At 42.0% G+C, this 26702-nt stretch overlaps 1 protein-coding gene across 2 annotated transcripts in view; it reads left to right on the top strand.

The window, feature by feature from the left end:
* Positions 1 to 25849, top strand: part of LOC149570597 (fibrillin protein 5 homolog) — a 119186-nt gene extending 93337 nt beyond the window's left edge. For both annotated transcript variants that reach the window (XM_089823176.1, XM_089823175.1), the window contains 3 exons: positions 24744 to 24807; positions 24907 to 25054; positions 25588 to 25849. In XM_089823176.1, the coding sequence (XP_089679302.1) occupies positions 24744 to 24807; positions 24907 to 25054; positions 25588 to 25681 (306 nt within the window). In that variant the 3' untranslated portion in view covers positions 25682 to 25849. The remainder of the gene's footprint in view (positions 1 to 24743; positions 24808 to 24906; positions 25055 to 25587) is intronic.
* Positions 25850 to 26702: the final 853 nt, after the last annotated feature.

Raw genomic sequence — 26702 nt, 5'->3', positions numbered from 1 at the left:
ATTCCCTAAATCTGCAAATAACCATTGCCACTACAGTCTGATCATAAGTTTAATTGACACTAAAACAAGCGAAAACAATAGAAAACTATCCCCGTGAACAGTTAAACAAATAAACAAAAAGGAAATATTTTTGGGTGATGCAAGATTGCCAATGACCCAAGGATGCTCCTGCATCAAATAGTCGTAGTTTTGAGTTGGTGGTTCATCTTGTTTGCCATTTTGGAGGTGTGAAATCCTCTCTACTTGGCATCCGCATTTTCGGTGGGAGTAACTCCTCGCTCTATTCTATCTTTGTTCCGACATTATTGTAATCTAAAGTGCTTTCCATTTGTGTTGTTGGTGTTTTAGGCCACAATCAACTCAGTGTTCATCTGTGCCAAAGTTTAAAGTCTCGAGTGCTACTATTATTAAACATTAATTCTCTCATACAATAGGACTTCCTTAATCCATCGTATTACCAGTTCTATTGCCTATAAATCCAAACTTGGAAGCAAGTATCTACCATCAGTTCTTGTGGTAGGCCAGATTGTATGACACTTCCTACTATACGACAATCTCTTGGAAGTGTAAACCATATGGCTACACTTGTATATATGTACAACTTCCTACTTATTGTGCGGCAATGGACTAGGATTTCATACGTGGAAGATTGTGGGACGACACCGTACAACTATTTGTTTGGCCATTGAGTTGACCGATTGACGGTGAGGGCAGTGAGGCTCACTATACGGTACAACAACAATTTGTATGTCATCGAAGGAGTTCTAGGCAATTTTGTATGACCACTGTTTTTCAGGAAATAATGTTGCTGACACATATAGTGTTGGTTTAATCGTTATTCCCATCTTCAGTCTTTGTCGTGCATTAAAGGCCTACGAAACATTACATTGGCATAAAAGATGCTGATCTTGCCAACTTGTTGGGTAATGTTGGATGCGGACAAGATCCCAATTAGTAGATAAGATGGGCGAATCAAGCACAAGAATCATGACATTGCTACAGGAGCTAATAAGAGGACAACAACAACTCATTGAAACTTTGGTGAAAGGACAAAAAGTGTTAGAATGATTTAGAATAACAGAGAGGGGGGAGGGGTGAATCAGTTATCCCTAGGTCTAGAAGTACCAATTAAACTTTTGAATACTTCAAACAATTTAGATCTATTCATTAAGTAGCTCGAACTCTATGGCAACTTATCACTAACACAAACTTGCATTCCACTATTCCAATAATAACTAACTCGCAAAATGTAAAACATTAAACAGTAAAACATCTAAAATAACATCCACACAAGTTAGACAACAGGATTTAATGTGGAAACCCAATTGGGAAAACCCACCAGTAACATGTCACCAATTTTTCACTCTTTTGAAGTGAGCTCTGTTAGGAGCCAACCCTGTTAAAGGTGACAATATACACTGTTAGGTGTGACCCTGTTAAAGGATTTAATCATCCTATTAGGAGTGGCCTTGTTAGAGGACTTAAGAACATCCCATTAGAATGCCACCTTGATTAAAGGATTTACAAATGACTATTAGGTCAACCTTAAGGATTTTAACCGATACAAAGGTTAGAAAGAAACAGTAGGTTGATCTGATAAATACAAATCACTTTGTAAATACAGATTGCAATTTAGCGCATCTGCTAACTCACTGATTAAACTCCATTCATGTCTCCATCATTGTCTCTGATCTGCTTGGAAAATCCTTCAAGCAATTTCTCTTCACCTTAGCTCTTCTCCTTCACAGCCTTCTACTCAAGTTCACTAGTCAACAAAACTAGCAATTACTTACCTCTCTAGGTTAATCATTATGCCTCCTTAAAAAGGTAGTTTTGATCTTTTGTCACTTAAGCATCACCGTTGATCTTAGGGTTAGGTCAAATTCATCGAATCCTTCAATCTTTTCATTTCTTCCTTCTCCTTCTAGAAACTTCTCAAGACTTCTCTTTGAATTCATGTCTAGAAATGCTCAAACACGGTTTCTCAAACATTAAATGCTCCAGTTCATCAATACTTATCCTTCATGTGCTTTGACCAATCCAAAAATTCAACTATGTTGCTGGGAATCTCAATTCCTTCACAAAATAACAAATGTTGACAATTGATCAATACTGTGTTCTTTGGTCTCGGTCATCATTAGATAACTGGTCATCACTAATTGTCTTGCTTGACTTACAATGTCTTCGCTCGGTCCAACTTTTTTGATACTTAAGCTTTTGATGCAGGAGCATCTTGCATGGAAAAATTATTGAAAAAAAAAAAATTGAAAAAAAAAAAAAAATTGTTGAGGAAAGAGAAAGTGACGAAAATTAGAGGAGAAATAATAAAAAAATTTAAAAAGGGGAAAAAGGAGAAAAGAAAGGAAAAGAGAATTTCTATTTTCGAGGTGCATAGGTGGCATAATAGAAAAAATAAAAAAATAAATGGTTGTCATTCCATTTATCGAGGTGTGTGGGTAGAATTCTAGAAAGTTATGAATATTGTAGAAAGTTGTGGATATTGTAGAAGGTTATGGAAGTTGTAGAAGGTTGTGGAGGAATTCTAGAAGGTTGTGGATAAGTCATGCATAGGGTGGTAAGTGCCTATTTAAGCAAGGCATATGAGCATTTCTAAATCAAGCTCAAAGAGAAGCTCAAGAAGGAGCTCAAGAAGTAGAAGCTCAAGGAGTAGCTCGAGAAGTGGAAGCTTGGGAAAAGTGTGAAGGCTTCAAGGTGTGAAAGAGGAGGAAGTGAAGAGTGAGTTTTCCTGAGTCTGTGAACAAAGCGCCGAATGTGAGGCAGTTTACAACAGGATTGTGATGGACTTGTGAGTGTGTAGACAGAGCGCCGAATGTGAGGCAGTTTACACTTGGATTTTGGATTAGGTTGGAGAAGAGCTAGTGACTGCGGTTTAGAAACAAGGAGGTTGCTTGGTGGCTTGCGAGCACAAGTTGAGATCTCAGAGGTTTCTACCAGAGTGTGGATCTGGGCTAGCTTGGGTTTGGATTGGATCTTGAGAGATCTTGTTGCATTCTTTGTCATGAGTTGGTAAGAGTGGTGTGGCGCTTTGTCAGTGGTATCAGAGCGTACCTTCGTCTGTGGTATTAGAGCAGTACTTCATCAGTGGTATCAGAGCATACCTTCGTCAATGGTATCAGAGCCGTACCTTCATTAGTGGTATCAGAGCAGGAGTTCCTGAGGCAGTTTGTACCAGGATCTTGGTTGGGTGAAGTTTATTAGTGTGGGAGTTCCTGAGCGTGTAAACAGATTGCCGAAGCTGAGGTAGTTTGCACCAGGACCTTGGGAGGACATGTAGATTGATTCGATGGATGCGTAGATGGAAGACTAAACTTGTTGAGGCATGATCGTAGAGAGCTTGTGGATTGCAAATCCGTGGTCCTAGACTTGTGATGTGGTTCCTGATTGTTCGTGCGAGGTGGCAGGTTGCGATCTGACTTGCAAACAATTCAAGGTTGTGACAAGGAGCGTGGGAAGGATTTGTTGCAGAGGGTTTACAAAGATCTTGGGAGATGGCTCCAAGAGGATTGGACCCTAAGATGATTGCAAAAATCCATGATATAGTGGAGAGGAATTTTTCTAAGATGTTTGCTCGGTTGGATGCTAGATTGGTTGATCAAGCTAAGAAGGTCAAGGTGGAAGAGGATGGTTTTGCTGATCAGTTTGTGGAGCCTGATGCAGAACCTATAGAGAAAATAGAGGTTGTTGCTTGTTTACTGTACAGGTAAAGAAGTCAACACATACCAACAATAATAGCAGAATAATATTTGCAATAGTAGATGAATGATGATTTACAATGATCCCGAACAGGGTATAAATACTACCGCCGAACTTTCCCGAAGGAGTCCGTCGGCCACCATTATTCTATCCGCTACAAACTATTTACCGCCGGACCGTCGGCTACAAAAACACTGTCGGAGCCATCCAGTCGGCTAACACCATCCCCCCCAAAAAAACAGTCGTCTCCCGACGACTCATAAAATTAGGAGACAACTTACAGACTACAGAAAATCTAGAGAGAAGGGGGCGTCCCAAAAGTGTGGTGCTGGCGACGTAACTCATACACCTGTTCTATCCTGATGCGGAGATCTGTCTGGATCTGAGAGTTGACTTCGACGGCCTCCTTTAGAAGAAGTGTCGCGTCCATGGCCTGCGTCCTGGCTAACTGCATCTCATGCTCAGTCGCATCCTTATCTCGAACCACTGCCTCTGTACTTTGCTTAGCCAAGTCCTTCTCCTGCACCACGGGTGCCAAATCTGCCAGTAGTGCTGCCCGTTCTGTGGCCCATGCTGCCTGTTGGTCGGCCAAGTCGGCGGCTAGCTTCTATCTAGCCTTAGTCTCAGCTGCCAATGATCGCTCTGCTGCAACCCTGTTCGCCTCCGCACGCTGACAACCGTAGTAAACATCTTTGTACAATCCCACAACCTCATGTGCCAGCTTCATCATAGGAGTGTCAATGGGTCCCAATTCCGGCTCCGTGGCCCAATCTGCCAGCATCTCAGCTGTCTCCGTTGCCGGCCAGCCCCTGTCTATAAAGCAAGTCTCGAATCGCCGAGGACAAATCCCACGGATATATGCTCTGATCAAGTGCCACTCCCTCCGCCAAGTTAGGGCCTGAATTGCCACATCGTGGCCCTTCTTCAATGCAGATTTCATAGTCTTGAGGTAATCCCGGCACCTGTCCTCATCTGACCCATAGTCCTTGGCGAAGGCCTCCAATGACCATTCTGCATCACTGTTTCCCTCCTCGTCAGCGGGAGCCATGCCCACATCCGGTGCCGCCGTCTGTGTTGTTGGCGCAACCACGGCATGTGGCATTCCCTTGTTCTGAAGCTGAGGCTGGAGTTCCGCTGGCCATGTTTCTGAACGCCTAGGAGACTGAATGGAGGGACCCCGCTTCGTCGGAGTGAGTCGGAACTGCTGCCTCAGAAACTCACTAGCTCTATCCATCACCTCCTGTTGGTCGACCCGCGCAAGCTCCGTGTTCATCTCCGGTACGGGCTGGGCTGACTCGGCCTCTGCTAAAAAAGATGATGAAACGGTGACCACTGCATCACAATCAATGACCTCCAACTGAACCTGCGGCTCAGATTGTGGTAGTGGTGACTGTGCGATAGTGGCATCCGCTGGTGCAACTGGAATCACCTCCGCTACAGCCATCGGCAATGGCTCGGCAACTATCCGTGGGACGGCATCTGTCACTGTCTGTGGAACCACCTCCGTCACTGTCCATGGGACATCTGCTTCCGCTGGAGGAGTCATAAGAACCGAGGCATGGCGCTGACCAAAGGCCGGAATGACTGTCGAAGAGATAGTCAAGTGCGCTGAAGTTGACAGCTAAGGCGGGGTAAAGAATGTGGGCCCACTACCTGCTGTCTCACCATCAACTTCAGCCGATGTGCTCTCCTCTTCTTCCACAGATTCAGCCCCGTCACTCATTGAAGTGCCCTCCTGTCTGCTATCTGTCTCTCTGGGAGGGGCCAATTCGCGGAGTACTTTCTTGTGGCCAGCTGCTGACCCTCCTGTATCTAGGTGTCGCCAGTAGAATATGGGAGGCTCCCTGTCTGCCAACTTGCCCCGTGGAGGAGCCTCAAAGCCATCCATTGGGATCTGGTGAGCTGTTGCCTCTAGAAACAATCCGATGGCATGGTGCGACATGAAAAATGTTCGGTGCTGGAGCGTCATGAATTCTTCCATCCTGTCGGCAAGCACTGAGGCCCAATCATATACCACTCCTTGCATGATACCATTCATAAACACAATCTGTGGCAATGTGATATCTGAAGCTCGGGTGGCACCTGTCAACCTGCTCTTGATGACGTCCATGATACAACGCCAATGACCCTCTCGAATAAAGTCCCTGCGAAGCCCTCTACACCTTGTCCCCTGGACTGTTGCCTCCCTCTCCATGGGTGTAAGGTCCCTGCATACTAGAGCTATCCAATGCTCCTTTCGTTCCTGTGACAGTTTGTGATTCTTTATTTCCACTTTCTTCCCGCCAGGGCCAAGAATGCCGAAGACCCTGGTGAAATCTCTTGGTTTAAAGGACACCGTCATCCGCTGCTTTTTGTACAAGAATGTACTTGTTCTGCTCTGGACACTATATCTCTATCATGGTGCGTAATACTGATTCGAACATCCGAATGGAAAAGATGGGAAGCTGAATAGCCCAATGTACCTGTGCCCGTATCAAAATTTGTTTAATCTGGTCTGCCTCCAGGATCTCCTGCCACCACTTCCAGCATTCGCTTCCACTAAGACTCTCAAACTGGACGGTGATGTAAGTGAGTTCCTCCTTGGTCTTCTGTTTCTTGCTACTGGAACCGGAGGGGCCTGCAACTTGAATTCCCGACACCAAAACTCTTGAATTCTTCTCCATATTTGCTACCGACTCTTCCACGGCTTCCGCTTGCCTGCTGACTCCATGCAGAAAAATGGTTTATTCCTCCTATTGCATGCAAGCCGAACCAAAGAAGTGCTAGCTAGATAACCATCCGCGCAGTACCATCCGTGGAAGGGAAAAAACGAGCCGCAGAAGAGCTTCACACCATGCACTGGCTATTTAAATTTCCCACAGAGAAAGTCTGAGAGGGAGGAGGTTGAAGTGTCTTAACCCGCGGCTATTCTCTTTTCTATCCGCGGCCCCTGTGGTGGAGACGTAATGGCTTGAGGGCCCGCGGGACTTTATCTTCTCCCGCGGACCATTAGCTTCAATTTCTTTTGCGCTGACCGCCACTACACACTCATAAACTTCTGTGTACTTTTGTAAGAAGAACTGAAGGGTTTCGTATCTCTATAGTAGATTTTCCACGAGCCCTAACAAACCTCACTCCCCTGTAATGATTTTTTCGATCATTCCTCGAAACAACAGTTTCAGAATTCATCGTCTCATATGAGATTTCATCGTTAAGTAAGAAATGGGCGATTGCTTTCAAACAACGGGCTTCATCGGATTTCTAACAATCTGCATTTGGACTGCAAAGCAAATTATTCCCACCATTCTGCAAAATAAGTTTTCTCCTGAAAATGCGACGGCTCTTGAAAACGCGACGGAGCACGACTAAGTTTTTCTTCTTGTCCGTCGTCAGGGAATTCAGACCATCATCATGGTTGCCATGGTCCTGGGAGAGTTGAATGAAGACGCCTTTATCTACCAACTGCGCATCAATGAATTTCCATACCCTATTTCATAGCTCTGAATGTACCATTGGCTTGTTTGTTGCGTTTCTTCAGCGGAATCTTTTTAGTCTTCTCTGACACCCGCGGGGCTTTATTTTCTTCGCGGAAGCTGTTGCCCGCGGGGCCTCCGTTTGGTGTTGTCCGCAAGACCTCCGGTAGGTGTTGCCTGCGGGGCCTCCGGCAGGTGTTGCCCGCGGGGTCCTACTTGTCCGCAGGGCCTCCGGCAGGTGCTGCCCGCGGGGCCTTTCTGCGGCTCTCTTTTTTTTTTTTCTTTTTTTTTTCTTCAAATTTTTTTTTTTTTTTTTAATTTTTTTATTCAATTCCTGAAATAACAGGGGTACCTGGGGCATCTTTGGACGCCGCCGCCGCCAGAGAGTGCTGTGTTGACGACAAGGAAGGATTCAACGACGGCGAGAACTTCCTTACCCGATATGGTTTCAAATTGGACCCATTAACTGGCTGAGCTATCTCCTGTCCGTCCAAGATTGCCAATTTCATTGCCCCAGTGTCGCCAATTTCTCGGATCTGATACGGTCCAACCCATCGCACTTTGAATTTGCCCGGCTTGATTTCATTACGGCCGTCATACTTCAGTACTAACTGTCCCGGCTGAAATCTGCTACGTTTCAAATGCTTATCATGCCAGAGTTTGCGCCTGTTTTGCGCCACTTCTGTTGCCCACTGTGCCAGCAACTGTTTCTCCTCCAGTTTATTCAAATTATTCAATCGCTCTTGGAGGCTTCCGTCATCATACAGTTTGTTTTCCAACGCGATTCGGAGACTTGGAATCACAAATTCTGCGGGGACCACTGCTTCCTGTCCAAACATTAAATGGAATGGTGTGTGCCCGATTGTCACTTTGTATGCCGTGCGGTACGCCCAGAGGGCAGCAGGTAAGTTCTCTTCCCAATCCGCACCTTCCACCGCGCAGGATTTGTAGATGATGGATACCAAAATTTTATTGGTGGCCTCTGCCTGCCCGTTTGCTCTTGGATAGTACGGACTTGATAGTGAATGATAAATCTTGAACTGAGTGGTGAGCAGTCAAATAACATGATTAACAAAATGACCTCCCCTATCACTTGTTAATTGTAATGGGATTCCATACCTTGTGATGATCTGTTCATAAATAAATTTCGCGGTACTGACGGCCTAGTTATCTGGTAGCGCACGAGCCTCCACCCACTTGGTCAGGTACTCCGTTGCAACAATGATGTAGCGACACCGTCGAGTCTTGCTCACCCTCAGTGGTCCAATGAAATCTAGTCCCCATCGCTCAAAAAGTTCCTGCGCATGAGAGGGTTGAAGTGGCATGAAATCTCTCTTCAGCGGCTTCCCAGTCCGTTGGCAAGTGTCACATCCGACGACCCATTCCCATGCATCATTGTACACCATCGGCCATCAGAGTCCTAGGAGCAATATCTTCTGCGCAGTGGTGTCCGGCCCCATGTGTCCTCCTGCGGGACCCTCATGTGCTTTTAAAACTTGCGGTATCTCTTCTTCCAACACACACCGTCGAAGAATATGATCCGGCCCCATTTTGTAGAGAAACCCATTGATTAATTGAAATGTACGACTCCTGATTATCAACTTGCGCCTATCATTTGGTGACATCCTCGTGGGGAACTATCCTGTTGAGAGGTATTCACCAATATTCCTCTACCACTCCGGCAGCACCCCAATCTGAAATAGTTGTGCGTCAGGGAAGTCGTCATTTACACCATCCGCTGGTTCCCCTGTTTTGATCCATGACAGGTGGTTGGCACTGACGTGTTTCTTTCCTGGCCGGACAATGATTTTGAAAGTAAATTCCTGCAATAGTAGCAACCATCGGCTGATCCTCCCTTGGATGACGGGTTTGTTAATCATGTACAATAGGGCCTGGTGATCAACATAAAACACAAACGGTGTAGCAAGCAAATAATGGCGAAATTTTTGCACAGCATAAACCATTCCCAAAGCTTCTCTTTCAGTCGTGCTGTAGTTCTGCTCGGCCTTTGATAGCAATCGGCTGGCAAAGTATATTGGATGATCCAATCCGTGATTACCAGTCTGTGCCAGGGTTGCGCCGATCGCATAATTGGAGGCATCCACATGAACATGAAATTCTTTATTCCAATCCGGATATGCCGGGATGGGTGTCGTAGCCAGCCGTACCCTTAGCCCTTCAAATGCCTCATCCTGCTCTTTCTCCCATCTAAATGCTTCTTCCTTGCACGTTAGCTTATCTAACAGCTGGGACACCTTGGCAAAAATTTTAATAAATCTCCGATAATAACCTGTGTCCGAGACAAGATTTTACCTCCGTGACATTAGTAGATGGCTGCATTTCTAGAATGACTCTCACCTTGTCGGGATCCGTCTTTAATCCTTCCTTACAGACAATGTGTCCGAGCAGTCTGCCGTGTGGAACCATGAATCGGCACTTCTTGGGGTTCAATGCTAGCCGGGCCCTGCGACATCTCTCCATACACTCACCAAGTGCTTCCAGGTGTCCGTCCTCTATGCTAAATATTGACCAATCATCCAAGAAGGCCTTGAAATTTCCCACAGACATCTTGTCGAAGATATGCAGTATAATCCGCTGGAATGTGGCCGGTGCATTACACAACCCAAAAGGCATCTGATTGTACGCGTAGACCCCATCTTCAACAACAAACGTCATCTTCAACTTATCTTCCTCCGCTATAGAGATCTGATTATATCCGGAGAACCCGTCCATAAAAGAGTAGATTTCATGTCCCGCTACCTCCTCCAGAATGCTATCTGTGAATGGAATCGGAAAAGGATCTTTGATTGTTACTGCATTCAGGCATCTGAAATCAACGCATATCCGGATTTGAATAGTATCCTTCTTTAAGGAAATGACTATTGGTGACACCCATTTGCTGGTCTGTGCTTTGAAGATAATGCCAACATCCAGTTGATTTCCTCCGTAACGCGTGCGGCATAGTTCTTATTCATCCTGTAGGGTCGCTTCCGTACAAGTATAGCTCCGTCCACCAGCAGAATGCGGTGCACACACAATTCCGGCGGTACTCCTTTGAGGTCCTTGTATGTCCATGCAAACACATCCTTGTAGTCCTTAAATATCTTGAATGCCGCAACCTTCAGTACTGGATCCCAGTTATCTCCGACTAGTATGTTCTTCGGCTCTGCCTCGTCCCCCAAATTCATTGTTTGCAGTGGAGCTTCGTTGTACTTAATTGTCTGACCTTTACTGAATGCATGGGCGGGTGTAACATCCAACGGTGCCTCCCCCTCCTTTACTTCAGTAAACTCTTTTGGATAGTCGTTCTCAATTGACAGAACATTACAGCTGTGAAATAATTCATAGTCCCCCATTTGCCAGTGATAGAGACCGTTGACGAAATCCAAGTCATCATCCGTTGTTCCTCCGTCCAATCGGAGGACACCCTCCTGATCCGGTTCCATCCGTCGTCTACCTTCATCATCCTCTCCGTCAAAATCTGATGACAGAGCCTCTTCCCCTACCATTTGGGTATGCAGATCAATGACGAATCGGCGGCCTTTACTTTCTAGGGATAAAGTGTTCTTCTTCCAGTCGTGTCGAGCTCTTGCTTCGATAAGCCACCCGCGGCCCAGGATGGCATCATATCCTTTCCTTTTCAATGGAATCACCACAAAATCCATGAGGAATGGCTGGGTGCCAATGGTTACCGGCTGTGCCATGAGGATACCTAGTGGTTTAATTCCATGTTGATCGGCGGTTAGTAGCTGAAACCTTGGAGGCCACAGTGTCGGTTGTCCAAGTTTCCTCCAAGTTTCTTCTGGCAATACATTTACGCCGGACCCTCCGTCCACTATGGTGTCTGTGAGAACATGTCCAAGTATCCCCATCTCGACAACCACAGGGTGCCGTCCGGATGTCAGCGCCAACAACATCTGATCTTCACCTCCGGCAACAATTTCCTTTTCTTTCCGTTGACTGGATTCTCTCGGTAACTTTCCCTTCTGCAGGCTCGATTCCCCTGCCATATTTGAGAGAGCAGAACGAAGTTGGGGCATGGTGAGAAGCAAATCACTTACCTTTACTTGCACCTCCGTTTGCAAAATTTGTTGTACTATGTTTTGTTCTGCGGAATTTCTTGCTGAAGTGGCGGCGGTGTCCAGAGGAGTTACTGCTTGAGATACTTTTCCAACCTCCGCCCGTGCTGCCGCAAATTTCTCCTTTTCTTTGGCGGGGTCCGGGTATTCTTTTTCTTGTTGCCGCGTAATTGCCAGAACTTCTTCCTCCTCGGCTCCAACCGTGATCAAGTTCACTCCGGATTTTGGACATTTTGAGTCATCGTGATCGCCGGGTCCGCACCATCGGCACAATAGTTGAGGTGTATTTGCTGTTGGACATTCCCGCGCAAAATGTCCCCACAAGTTACATGCTCTGCACTGAATAATTGGTCGTCCGTTTGCATCATACTGAATCCGGCTTTTGCTTGTATTGGTATTATTATTGTTGTTATTTTGTCCACACCGATTATTCCTGTAGCCTCCAGATGTAGCACCGACGGCATTCGTGTTTCCGTTACTACCTGACGGGGAGGCCTCCTGTGTGAGAAGCACCTGCGAAGATCCTCTTGTTTTCATGTTAAAGGGGCAGTCCTTTGTCGAATGTCCCATGATCTGACAGATGTCACAGAATTGGTTCTTCGGACACGATCCTTTAGTATGACCGTCGGTCTTACATTCCGTGCACCACAATTCATTACCTTTTGGCTCTTTTTGCATATTTTTAAACTCCTTCATCATTCGAACCATATCCTTCTGTAAGGCACGAACCTTTTTGTTACTACCTTCGTCGTCGTTGCTATCATCCTCAACGGATTCATCATCATCAAAGTCAGAGGAGCTGGTTTTCTTCTTCTTTGTCTTCTGCGCACTTTCAAGGTCGAGTGCTTTGTTGTAAGCATCGGCATATGATGACGGTGGCACAATTTTCATTTTCCTCCGCAACTTCGAGCGTAGGCTGTTCACAAACCACCTTTTTTGCAATCCATCCGCTGGCTTGCTTTCCATTTTGTTTATTAAGTCTTTCAATCTCCTAGCGTAGACACGAACAGATTCGTGCTTCCCTTGCTTGGTATTGAAAATTTCCGCTACAATTTCATTATCATCTCGCAAGAGTTTAAATTCCGCCAAGAACTCCTTTTTAATGTTATCCCATGTATCCAGCTTCTGCGGATCCATATCCGAAAACCAATCAATCGCGACACCCCGTAGGGTTGCCGGAAATTGCCTGGCCCATTCGTCAGCGTCTGTGATTCCATTTGCCTGCTAGATCGTCTCACATGTCTTACAATGTCGAAGGGGGTCGACTGTACCATCGCCTTCAAATTTTGGTAATTTTTCTTTGGGTCCCGCCATAACTCTGGAGGCCTGCACTCCTACAGTGGTCGGCACTCCCACACCGGCAGTCGGCACTCCCAAACCGGCAATCTGAACTCCCACACCGACAGTCTGTACTCCCACACCGGCGGACTGGTCTCCCACACCGAAGGTGTCAACAACTGCAAACCTTGGTGAAGACGAAGGATCCTCCGAAATTGTTTCCCGCGGAAGTCTATCCTGGACGAAGAGGTCACTCCACGCTCGTGCTCCGTCGGCACTGCGAGCCGTGCGAGTTGATGCTCTCCCGTCTGAAGTTTCTTCCCTCAGCGAACACAAATTCAAGAACTCCTCCCATGCTTCTTCCACCAATTCCACCCGCTGCCGAGTCTCCTCCAACAATTCCTCCGCACTTCGGTTTCCGTCGGCAATCCTCTGAAATCTTCGTCGGCGTTCGGCTTGCTGTGCTAGAATTAAATTCTCTTGCGCAATACGGATTCCATCTTTCCCCTTCGCCTTATTCCGATCCTTGTTAAGCTGATTTGGCATTAATCTTCATTCCTCCCACCTTCCAGATTCATAAGGCAACGGCGCCAAATGTTTACCGTACAGGTAAAGAAGTCAACACATACCGACAATAATAGCAGAATAGCAGAATAATATTCGCAATAGTAGATGAATGATGATTTACAATGATCCTGGAGGGGGTATAAATACTACCGCCGAACTTTCCCGAAGGAGTTCGTCGGCCACCATTATTCTATCCGCTACAAACTATTTACCGCCGGACCGTCGGCTACAAAAACACTGCCGGAGCCATCCAGTCGGCTAACATTGCTGAGGATATTCTTAACCTTGCTGATGTTGGGATGGAGATTGGTTTTCATGATCAGTTGGTTGAGTTTGACATGGAGACTACAGAGCATTTGATCGTGGATGATCTAGTTGATGTTGGTGGTGACTTGTATGTTGCAGAGCACTTGGTCGTGGATGATCCGGTTGTTGTTGGAGGGTTTGTTGCTACTGGTGTGGATTCACTAGTTGTTGATGTGAATGAGAGTTTGCTAATGAAGCATTATGTTCAGTTTGTTCCTGGGAGTGAGCATGCTAATTGGATGGTTGAGATTCGGGTGTTTGATAGAGTAATGCAAATGTGGAAGATGTGCATGGTGATTTTCTTGTCCCCGTCGAGGTGGAAACCTTTGGTGAAGATGAAGATGGTGGTAGACCTTTCTTTTGGCATCAAAGTGTGGGACACACTTTTCTATCTATCGGGGGAGTCTGATGCAGGAGCATCTTGCATGGGAAAATTATTGAAAAAAAATAAAAAAATAAAATTGTGGAGGAGAGAGAGTGACGAAAATTAGAGGAGAAATAATAAAAAAATTTAAAAAGGGGAAAAAGGAGAAAAGAAAGGAAAAGAGAATTTCTATTTTCGAGGTGCATAGGTGGCATAATAGAAAAAATAAAAAATAAATGGTTGTCATTCCATTTATCGAGGTGTGTGGGTAGAATTCTAGAAAGTTATGAATATTGTAGAAAGTTGTGGATATTGTAGAAGGTTATGGAAGTTGTAGAAGGTTGTGGAGGAATTCTAGAAGGTTGTGGATAAGTCATGCATAGGGTGGTAAGTGCCTATTTAAGCAAGGCATATGAGCATTTCTAAATCAAGCTCAAGGAGAAGCTCAAGAAGGAGCTCAAGAAGTAGAAGCTCAAGGAGAAGCTGAAGGAGTAGCTTGAGGAGGAGTAGCTCAAGAAGTGGAAGCTTGGGAAAAGTGTGAAGGCTTCAAGGTGTGAAAGAGAAGGAGGAAGTGAAGAGTGAGTTTTCCTGAGTCTGTGAATAGAGCGCCGAATGTGAGGCAGTTTACAGCAGGATTGTGATGGACTTGTGAGTGTGTAGACAGAGCGCCGAATGTGAGGCAGTTTACACTTGGATCTTGGATTAGGTTGGAGAAGAGCTAGTGACTGCGGTTTAGAAACAAGGAGGTTGCTTGGTGGCTTGCGAGCACAAGTTGAGATCTCAGAGGTTTCTACCAAAGTGTGGATCTGGGCTAGCTTGGGTTTGGATTGGATCTTGAGAGATCTTGTTGCATTCTTTGTCATGAGTTGGTAAGGGTGGTGTGGCCCTTTGTCAGTGGTATCAAAGCGTACCTTCATCAGTGGTATTAGAGCAGTACTTCATCAGTGGTATCAGAGCATACCTTCGTTAGTGGTATCAGAGCGGGCCCGTCATTAGCTTTATTGGTGCTTGATCAACACTATATTTTCTCGGTTTCTACTGTTCACTCAGTCGACACCAACACAACAACTATAAGTTCCTTAATCTTCTGCTTTGTAGCTTAGTTTAGCCTATGCATTTGGTCCTTCATTGATCATCTCTTCTAGGCTTCAACAAAATTATCTTCTCCACTTAGTGTTATGATTAAACAAAACATTATCTTGTCAAAGTCCAATTGATCAAGTGCCCATTGTAATTCCACATAACCCAACCTTTCCACTAGGTCCTCTAGTTACGTCTTCTTCTCAAATCCTCTTCGTCAATCATCTTGATATGACACTTTACTCAGGTAGCAACTGTCTCACCAATAAGGTTTGACATCAATGACAACATAACAATTGTTCCAATTGTAGTTTCTAACAAAAACAACTTAGTGAGACATTGGTGAAGAGAAAACAACAAATTGGCAAAACCCTTTGAATTTTAGCCAAAAGAAAGACCAATGGAGGATGCAATGAGCATAGTGATAATTTTGTCAATGAGAGGCCTCACACAGAGTGATCCTACCCATGGCCAATGATGTCGACATTTTCCCAAAGACCTGAACAATGCAGAGAACAAGAGCCTACTTTCTTGGAAATGCAAGATGAGTTTATGCAAGAGTGGCTTGATATCGGGTTTGGAGCGTAACTACCCTTCAAGGATTATGTGGATTTGCAGAGGAGATATTCTTAGAGAAAGAATTACACCAGTTCTTAGTAATAACTTATACAAAAGAGTTGTAGGCATGGCTACTAAAGACGAGCCTACACCACCAAAGAAATATATAGATGTAGAGATGCCAAAAAGAGACATATGCACAAAAGCCGCAGTGACACAAAAAAAAGGTAATCTTGTTGGGGCACCAAAAAACTGTGACCCTCCTCAAATGTTTGACCACAAGGAAGTAAGCGCATGGAAAAAAAGTCTCGTCAAGCTTCTCTTAGTAAGGAATTACTTGCCAAACAAAAATTTGGAGCAGAAAGTGCTTTGCACGGGTTAAGATTAAAAACAAGTGAGAAAGTGTTCAATGATATAAATACATATTTTAATATGTTTGGAGAGATGTTCAAAGAATTTTTAGTCCACCTTACACAAAGGGTCTAGCACTTACAGAGGAAAATGTCAAAGTGGTGTTGGATGAAACCAACTTGAGTTTGTATTTCATTTGCGGATTTGCTAATGAGGTTGTCCTAGCATAGTATCCTCAAGGTAATCTCTTTATGTCTGATAGTTCTCTTGAAAACTTGTAGGGTATCTTCTTCAGTTGTTTCACCAAGGTTGTTTAGGATTTAAAATATGATGTAGAATAAGTCCTTTGTTGGTAGAGATTTGAATCTTCCTCAGAAGCCTTATGTTGTGACAAATGGTTTCTAGGGTCAAATGGTAGGGAGTGGCCTAAATTCTGATTATAATTATAGGGGTTGTAAACAATGTCTGATGACAAAAGAAGGGCTTGTTCCATTTTATTGTTGTGAGAATTATAAGGCCTTGTTTGATGTAATCACTAGATGAAATGCAGTTGGAGGAGATTCACAAAGTTCATGAAGATGCTAATGGAGTTTGTTTTATTCACTGTGACTTAGTACAGAGAAGACAAATTTGAAGTTTTTGCGAACAGGGGTTTACAAAATTAACGTCATGCATATTTTCTAAGTTACAGGTTTGGATTCGAGTTCGAAATTTGCTCAAAATTTTTTGGGGGTAGGTTTGAATTTGTTTGGGTTCGTTTGTACAAAAATACATGTGTTTTTTAAAATAGATATGTATGTATATGCACTAGCAAATAAGTTCATGCATCGCTACGCTGACATTAAAGCAACATACAGAAATACACCACCATTTAATTAATGTTTAAGTCCAAATGACATAACAAAATGCCAAATACACCACCATATCAAATGTTTCAATTCAAAAATAATAATGTCAACGTTATCAATCAACCATCATTGATAAAAAATCATAAAGAATCATTAGACATATCATGATCATAGGCGTGGAAAATTAGAATCACATACATTGTCACTGGCATTGGTACTAGCAATGTGAACCTCGCAGTTAGTCTCAATATCACTAGGTAGCTCATGATCATCATCATTAGTTGCAAGTGCGTCAAGGAAGGCAATCAAACCTTCTGACTCTGCACACTTTAGTTCAACATCACAGTGCTTTGCCTCCCCTTTTTTAGGTATTTTCTTCGTGTGTTATGAGCCTCACAGTTGACTCCACATAGACCAAGTCTTCTACCTTCTTGGAATGTGGCCCATTATGTTTTATTGAGTGGATGGAGTATGTTCTCTAGTTCTTCTTGGATGATGAAGAGCTAGCAACCTATTTATAAACCATTGGGGTTGTTGTTGCACCAAAAGATCAACCTATCAATGCCCAATATAACCACTAGACTTATAGAAGACACATGGGGCGGTTAAGTCATGTCGCAAACCTCGCAAGGGGCGTTGGCTCATTGCCAACAATCCCCCTCCCTGCGTCACTTGCCACAGCCTATGTGGATTCGAACTTGTGACCAAGCTCTGATACCGCTTGTTAACATTTAGGGTTCTGGTTGCAACAAAAGATTGACCTATAAATGCCCACTACAACCATTAGGCTTATAGAAGAGATAGGTGGTGGTTAAGCCATGTTGCGAACCCCATGAGGAACGCTAGCCCACTACCAACACTATCAAGATCTTCAATTTAGAAATTAGAGAGTTTAAGTGTTTTCAATTAAAAAGTTAAAAATATAAATTTAATATTCATCAACAAGAATTTAGATATTAGAATATTAAGAGTTAATTACTTTTGATAAAATTTTGATGGCAATGGGTTGTAGGTATCGGTTAATTTATCCATGGAAGTACCACCATTTATGAGCATTAGCATTATTTTTGTTTTCAAGATCCTCGTGACCACAATCATCAATGCTTGCAAAACTCGTGAATTTAGCCATCATCATAGGTCATATGTAATCAATATAGAGTCTATGAAGGGCTGCCTTGTTCTTGTGACCAACTTTAAGATCTTTGTATAGTGCAACACTAGTAGTAATCTCCTTGAGGATTGACTAACTCTAATGCTTGGGGCTCAATGCAAAGGCAAGGAGATGCAAAGGGGTAGTTAGTTTGTTCCATCTTTCCACCATGATTTTCCGTAGTTCTTTGAAGAATAGTTCTTTAGGATCTTGCTCTTTCTCATTTATGATTTTTTTAATATCCTCAATCATGGAGTCTATGGCATCATATACCTCACCTAAGAAAGGTCTATTTAAGTCGGTGTATATCACGCTCAATATAGGCTCAGTGAATCTTCAGAGGTACTCAACATGATGCCACCAAGAGTCATCTAGTATCATTGCCTTAATGGCATTTGCTCTTGTCTCCAATTAACATTGATTACCATTCTACATAATGCCTCTTTAACCTTCTCAAGATGTCTCAAAACAATAGTGTTGGAGGCACAACTAGTCTCAACAGTCTATTAGGATATCAAATTTTAAACTTAATAACATAGAAATATTACTAAACTAATGTCTAAAACATGTTTAAATTTTAAATAATTTAACTTATCTTCAAGAACTCCAATCTCGAGAATTGTCTCAATATGGTCTACGTGATATGGCAGTTTGTGACAAACATTTGGATCTTATGGGCATCTCTTGTAATGTTCCGGTCCAGATATATACCGCCGAAATACAACTGTGGAAGCCTATACGGCAGATTTGGCCAAGTTCTTGAGTCATATGGTGTGCAAGAGGGAGGTATGTGTTAAAAATCAATGTTGTCGGTGGGATAGGCTGTCACGGACTTCCCAAGGCCGTATGGTGGACAAGGAATGATGGTCGTACGGGGCTAGTAGTGAGCCGTACGAGAGCAGTGTGGTGATGTCGTACGGTGTGCTGGTCATACAATGAGCAAGTAGTCGTGTGGAAGCGAGACTATGGTTGCCGTACGGTGAGTGTTTAGAGGCCGTACAGAGATGTTATGGCAAGGTGATGGGGTCGTACAGGTATGTGGAAACCGTACAAGCGAGGGTGCTAGGCAATGGCCGTACGGAAGATGTTGCTTATGATTGCATTTGCTAGAGTTACCTAATAACGCCAATACAAGTATGGAAGAACATTCACAAATTGATATAGATGTAAGTATTTGCAAATAATGATGGCACTCTAATTTGCCAGATATAGACCGAGTTGAACATCGACGGAGCAGGGTGAGGGTTGAATCCCACCGAAACCACACAAGCCAAATAGGGAAGATCTTTCACTTCCGAAATGGCGAATTACAGAGAACTCCAACAGGAATTCGCAGTACAGAGACAAAATAATCCAAAGCATGCCTACAGACTACCTAGAACCCGTGCTTAAATACCTGTCGGAAAACTTGCTGAGGGTGTACAAAGATAGCCGGCGGTGACACAAACTATGGAAACAAAATAAAAATGGGTCCGAGATACATTAAATCAATCGGCTCATTACCAAAGTTTGATTTATTATTAATTTTATAACGGGAACATTACAGTCCTCCTGTCCCAAAATTTGCTTGTCCTCAAGCAAATGCAAACCTGGTTCTAAGAAACCTTCCATAATCAGCTCGTTCAGTTCCGATTCAGGCACTAAGTAGATCTTCCCGTCGAAGTAAATGATGTCATTAATAACCTTGTATCTTCCATCATGTACATAACCATCCATCAACTCACATGCAAAAGTGTTCTTGGAATACTCAACCAATAGATGAGCCCGCCACTTATCCAAGGAATGTCGTGAGGTGTTGACTATCTTGTTTTTAACTGCTACATCTGGGGCCAAATCCTGTTTAAAAATTGCCTCGATTTTCTCGATTGTGACTTCCCTTGATCCTTTATTTGACATTCCTCTTAGCAACACCACCTTGCCATCCATCTCGAATGAAAATTTCATCCTTTTGAAACTTTGAGTGTACTAGTCAAGAGTTTCCAACCATTGGATGCCCAAAATGATATCAGTATCAACCAAATCTATGACAAAGAAATCATCTGCCAGGGTATAGTTTCCCATGGAAATTTGTAGCCGTAGGATCACATGAGTGCAAGGTAACAAGGTTCCTCCTGCAACCTTAACCTCAAATCCTCCACACTCAATTGCGTGTAGGCCTTTACTAGTGACCAAAAATGAATTGATGAAATTGAGTGTGGCGCCACTATCAATCATGATTGGGACTCATTTTCCGTGAAGTGTACCGCGAACTCTGAAGATACCACCTCCAGTCGATGTAGTGAGGGTCATAATGGAACCCCCTTTTTGTATCAGGGCATTTATCCTCTCCTGCTGGGTAATTTCTTTGTCAGTCGCTACAAGTGTTTATTCTTCATCGTCATTAGGCATCACCTCAATGTAGTGAATCTTTCCCTTCCCAAGGCAGCAATGACCAGGACCCCATGGTTCTTTGCACATGAAACAAAGCTTTTTCCTCCGGAATTCTTGCCGAGAATCTTCGTCAAATTGAGGTTTTTTCTGAATTGGCTCCTTGTCTTTGCCTTCTTGTGGGAATGGTGTTGGTGTAACTGCTCGAGTTTTGGAGGAAGATGCGGCCATGTCACGCACCTTCTTAATAGCTTCGTTGAGTGTACTGGGTTGAACCCTTTGATCCAGCCTTTCAAAGGCTCTCTCAGCCATCCATGAATAACACAATTTGACGTCTTTCAAAGATGTCTATGACTAATATTGATAGCCTTTGGAACTCAGTGACATAGTTGTCTACCGTGCCTATTTTCTTTAGCTGAGCTAGATCTTTGAAGTTTAGCTCAGGATCCTTCCCATCAAAATGATCAATGAGTCTCTCAGTAAACTCAACATAAGAGGTCACTTGGTTGTGACCGAGAGTGACCAGTCCATGATGCCACCACTCCTTCCAAATGAAGTGTTGCGAACTTGATTGCTTCCTCTTCGGGCATTGGATTGAATTGGAAATAGGTATCTGCCTATAGGACCCATGACTGTGTAGTAACGACTCTAGATCCATCAAATGGCGATAAGTTCACCTTTCCGATCTTTCTCCTGAGATCATCATTAAAATAACTGCAATTTCCTCTGCCAGAATACCTCATTCTTAGATCAACAGTCTCTGTAAGATATATCTCCTTCCATATTTGCGTTCCGCCAATCTTCCCGAAGTTTTTCTTGCATTTCCTCAAAAGTGGCCTCTCTTCTTTTGTGTGGTGCTTTCGTCCTTGGAAGGAAGATGGGTATCGAGGGTCAAGAGCGAGAGGGTTGAAAGTTTGTCCTTCCAGAAACAGAATCGTTGCTATGCCCATTTTGTTCTCCTGTTATCTTTCCCTTGGCCAATTTTTGTAGTGTTTCCTGCATAAGCCTTTGGGTTTCGTTGATTTGCATTTGATTTTTGTTCAGCTCTCTTAAAAGATTCATGAGTTCTGTCATAGGATCCTGATGATCTGCCATTCTATCAATAGGGTTATTTTGTCTTCTCCTCCGAGTATAAACTTGAATTCACTTCCACAAGTAGGCAAGATCAAAAGCTCTGATACCACTGTAATGGTCCGGTCCAGATATATACCACCAAAATATAGCTGTGGAAGCCTGTACGGAAAATTTGGCCAAGTTCTTGAGCCGTACAGTGTGTAGGAGGGAGGTATGTGTTAAAAATCAATGTTGTTGGTGGGACAAGCTATCCGTACAGACTTCCCAAGGCCGTACGGTAGGCAAGGAATGATGGTCGTACAGGGTTAGTAGTGAGCCGTACGAGAGCAGTGTGGTGATGTCATACAGTGGGCAGGGGGTGGCCATACGATGAGCAAGTAGTCGTTTGGAAGGGAGAATATGGTTTCCATACGGTGAATGTTTAGAGGCCATACGGAGATGTTATGGCAAGGTGATGGGGTCGTACGGGTGTGTGGAAACCATACAAACGAGGGTGCCAGGCAATGGCCGTACAGAAGATGTTGCTTATGATTGCATTTGCCAGAGTTACCTAATAACACCAATACAAGTATGGAAGAACATTCACAAATTGATATACATGTAAGTATTTGCAAATAATGATGGCACTCCAATTTGCCGGATATAGATCGAGTTGAACACCGATGGAATAGGGTGAGGGTTGAATCCCACCGAAATCGCACAAGCCAAATAGGGAAGATCTTTCACTTCCGAAATGGCGAATTACAGAGAACTCCAACAGGAATTTGCAGTACAGAGACAAAATAATCCAAAGCATGCCTACAAACTACCTACAAGCTGTGCTTAAATACCCGTTAGGAAACTTTCCGAGGGTGTACAAAGATAGCCAACGGCGACACAAAATACGAAAACAAAATAAAAATGGGTCCGAGATACATTAAATCAATCGGCCTATAACCAAAGTTTGATTTATTATTTATTTTATAATGGGAACATTACATCTTCATACATTATTTTGATCCACTCAATTTTATTGTCAATTTTTTGCAGCATTAGGTTGAATGAGTGGACAACACAAGGTGTCCAAAAAATGTGTTTAAAGTGCTTCTCAACCAATAACGTGACAACCCTACAATTTTGGCATTGGTTGTTATTATCTTAACAACATTTTGAGGGTTAATTTTCTCAATGTCGTGGATGACAATGTTTACAGTGAATGGATCATCCTCCAACTGTCCTTCATAATCCATAACTCAAAAATAATGCAACTCTTGTGGACATTGCAATAACATTGACCAAAGGACGATTACTTGCATCTTTCCATCCATGAGATATTATGGACACACATGTTTCAATCCATGAATTCTTGATGAGTTGCAAGGAATCCTCTACATGTTTCACCTTTTTGCCCAATCAAGAGGTGCGCACCTTCTTTTGATCCAGACCCTTAAACCCCCTTGGAGCCTCATGAATTGGTGTCGTCATTTTCACCAATATGGTGAGAAAACAACATTAAATGTCAACCCATTTGCATAGATGCCTCTCCCTATGTCTTGTTTGGTAATGTCTTGAGCCTCATTCTGAAATGACATTTCTAGGGGCCCCTTCTCTCTCCTATTTGTCACCAGCTCTTGAGGAACATGCAAGAATGGATGGCCCTCTTTGGGTTGTTTGCTGAAAGTGGTACTGAAGCTATAGATTTTTTTTAAGTTTTACTTCTAGACTTTCGCAAATGATGAACATTTGCATTCCCAAATGCTTCATCTGCTTGTTTTTGCTCTTAAATATATATGTTCACAATATAGTTTGCAAGAAGAGTTTTAGGTAGTTTCCCATCAACTCTTGGCTGATGTGTACAAAAATTAATGTCCTTTTGAGGATAAGGCACAAATGTGCTTTCACTCTACTATAAGATCTACTATATTTATCTTTGCAATGGCTGCAAATCCAAGCATAACCTCCACATGGCATTTTTTGAACCATTTCCACTTATTTCCATAGTGCAGAGCATAGGTCTATTTAGAATCAGAAGTTCCCAGTGCTAGAAACACTTGTCCTTTTATAAATCTACAAACAACACACAAAGCTACAAACCAAAATGGAAAAAAGAAAATGCTTCTCGAGAAGCCCAATTCATTTTGTGAAACATGATGCAAAAACAGAGTTTAAAAAACAAACAAAAGCAACAAAACTCTACCTGTTTTGTTAAAATTATTCCTCTTCAATGTCTTTGAGGAGTTTTCCACACCTGCAACCATGTAGTAATAGCCCGCAAACAAAGCTTAGAGCATGCAACAATCACCTTTCAACATAAATGCACAAATGACAGAAAACATAGCTTTTGGTCTTTTTGGTGGTCTTTGTTTGGGTTGGAGGGTTGAAATTCAAATAGATCAAAGTAGGCGAAAAAAATTAACTTTATAAAATTCAAAAAAATATGTTTATAGCCCAAAGTCGACCCAAGTTTAGCTATTGGGAATGAAATTCGTTGGAAATTCCCCAAAATTTGGATCGGGTCCGTCTGATAGATTTTGGGCCAAAGTTGGAAGCTTACAACTGAATTTTGCCCAAATTTGACACAAATTTGCATATGCAATGAGTCAAACTAGACTATGCTAGTGCAAGAGGCGAATCTGGTAACATGGCATAATTCTCTCCAAGATTGGTTTGATGTTATTTGATATTGACGGTTTGCAGCAACAGTGTTTGTGTTTCAAGTGGGAGATTATTGCATGTGAAACCCAATAGTCACTTATGTTTCCCTCCAAATCCTTTTGCTCTTTGCATTATGTGTATTGTTGATGTATTTGCTTGCAGGTCCCAATGCAGCTGCTAAGCTTATTTTGGCTAGTAGCTGCTGCCCAACTATTTTAGCAACAATATGTGGAACTGGTGGCCCCATGGTTACTGATGTTTGCTGCTTATTTCTTAGCAGACATCTAAAATAGAGTGTTTGAATAAAAAAATTAATAATAAATTTTGTAGATAAATTTCTTGAGAAAAAATAGGAGACAATAAAAAATAGGAAAAAAATTTGTGTCCAGCCATGTGGCTTTTTTCTCAATAAGCAGCGACTGCTTATTCTAAACCCCGTTTATTTAAGGACTGGCTGCACCAAAAAAATAGGAATTGATTCTAGATTATCCCTTTCCCGTGATTTAAAAATGACATGGGGACACTGCTGTTGCTTAAATTTTAAGCACAAATTGCCCTTAAGCAGCTGCATGGGTACATGGGGTTATAAAATGGGATACTGATGTTGTGTGCAAGTAACATGAGAATTGTATCTGTAAACCGTTGATCAATAATTTGCTTGAGGGTGGATGTAGCTTTTATGGTGAACCTTATAAATCTTTGTTATATGTTGCTTGATATCCATAAATCTGCTATTGATTTATTTTAATAAATATGTTCAATTTCACAAACATAAAGGATTTCGAGAGGAAAGATACAAATCTTTGAAGTTTAGCAATAATATACATTAAATCAAACAACCATATGATGTTTCCTAGTTGCAGAGCAAGGGAACCATGTTATATCATAAAAATAGTTATCATATGATATGTTGTCATGCAGGTTATTGACTTACAAGGAGGAAGTGTACAAAATATTGCTGATTTTGTCTTCTTTGGCACAAAAGGTGAGAACGATAATTCTGACGAGAATAATAGGAAGTAATGATCTCTATTGATACAGGAGCCGCTATGATTAATTAGAAACGGTTTGTTATTTAATGTAGGACGTTTGGTTATCAAGGGAACGGCTGTCAAGTCATCTACACCTGGGAAGGAGTCCAGCAGAATCGATGTAACATTTGAAAGCTTCTTCGTTAGCATTGGCAAATGGCAATCTCCAGTGATACCTTTAGATTGGCTAAATCCGAAGGGGTGAGACATTTAATTCATTTTCTCCTAACACAATGGGATAGGCTACAGTAAAATAAGCTTTTTCTTCAACAATTGATTTCTGAAATTTTAGATATGTTGTAGGTTCATAGTTAGCTGGATTGATATATGATTTTGAATGGCTCAGTTAAGTGGCACTTGCATTTTTTCTCAAGAAAACATCTAATTTGCAAAAGATTCATGACAATATGAATATGCATTCTTAAACAAAAGATCATAAAATTAATTGATAGAAAAGAAAGAGAGAAAAGTATATTCTATGAAGCGATGCACCTTCAAAATAAACTAACAGTGCAGAAGCTAGTTATTTCTATGTATTTTTAAAATCTAATTGTATTCAATAAAACTTAAGGGATTATTAGGATATATAATTTACAACTGTTTAACCTCATATCTATGATTGAAGAGAAAAGTCAAGATTTATATATTATTATTTCTATAAAAACTTTTCCTCATTGAACTAGTCTTGGTTGTATATGAAATGCATATTGACTATAAATGTTGTTCATTTACAGGTGGGTTGATACAACATATTTGGATGAAGATTTACGTATTGGTCGTGGTGACAAAGGTTCTGTTTTTGTTTCGGCTCGTGTGAAACGGCAATAAGAATTTTACAAAGTTTTTACTTTTTTTAAGTGCTAGAGTTAATTATAATTGTATATTGACATAAGCAAACAATAGATTTATGGGATCCTATTTTTGTTTTTCTATTGTAATTTGATTTGGTAATTTTTTTTTTTTTTCATAAATAGATATTAGAAAGATTATTATTTAGTCATTTGTCTACTTCATATTTCAAACTGATGTGTTTTTCTGTTTTTATTTTCTCCACTATATAAAAGAGGCAAACTTTCTATTTTTATTTCCTTTTAGAAATTTTCAATCTATTTCACAACAAAACTAATAGAAACTAATATTTAATTAAATTATGAATAATTCTTCTTGAAAGAATATTGGTAAGCATTATATGTCATATAGTGTATAGAAATTTGTAACTAAGGAGTTAAATTTTAAATCCAAATTGTTGTGCTACCAAGATTCTATAAGATGAACAAATTGATTTTGTTTAATTTTCTATATATTACATTATTTTAGCCAATAATATATTTTTAAAAAGAGGTGTGTTCTTGTTAAGTGTGTGTGCTTTGTTATCTAGTCTCCATCTTAAGGTAGTTAGTTAAAGGGATGAGTTTAAAATATACTATTATAATACAATTGTGCATAATGTATGAGATTTTCCACATTTTGTGGAAATGGATTTTGTGGCATTTGATTGTCCATTCAAAGTCCTCTATAAGGGCACAATTATTTTATGTTTCACTCTCCAATTTTTGTATTTTAAGTAGTAGCAACATGTCTATAGTTGTTTTTGATTAAGGAAAACAGGTTTCGAAGGGTGCCTGAAACACTGTATGAGTCTAAAGATTTTCAATAAGTTTAGAAGCAACAAAAGCAAAATTGGTCGCCCCCCAAACAAAAGGTAACCAAGGTGACAGAAAGCCTATCACAAGCCAAAACTGAAAAACTAGCTAGAAGACAAATGAGAGCCAAATACTACAATGAAGCTCACTATTTTCCCTTTGATTTTGAGGCTCCCTTGCACAATCAGAGGTTCATTTCTAAAGGA

The sequence above is a fragment of the Cupressus sempervirens genome, chromosome 3, assembly GCF_028749045.1.
Source record: "Cupressus sempervirens isolate cs-2001-9-10 chromosome 3, ASM2874904v1, whole genome shotgun sequence".
Lineage (NCBI taxonomy): Eukaryota > Viridiplantae > Streptophyta > Pinopsida > Cupressales > Cupressaceae > Cupressus > Cupressus sempervirens.
This window is presented reverse-complemented; position numbering and strand designations above follow the sequence as displayed.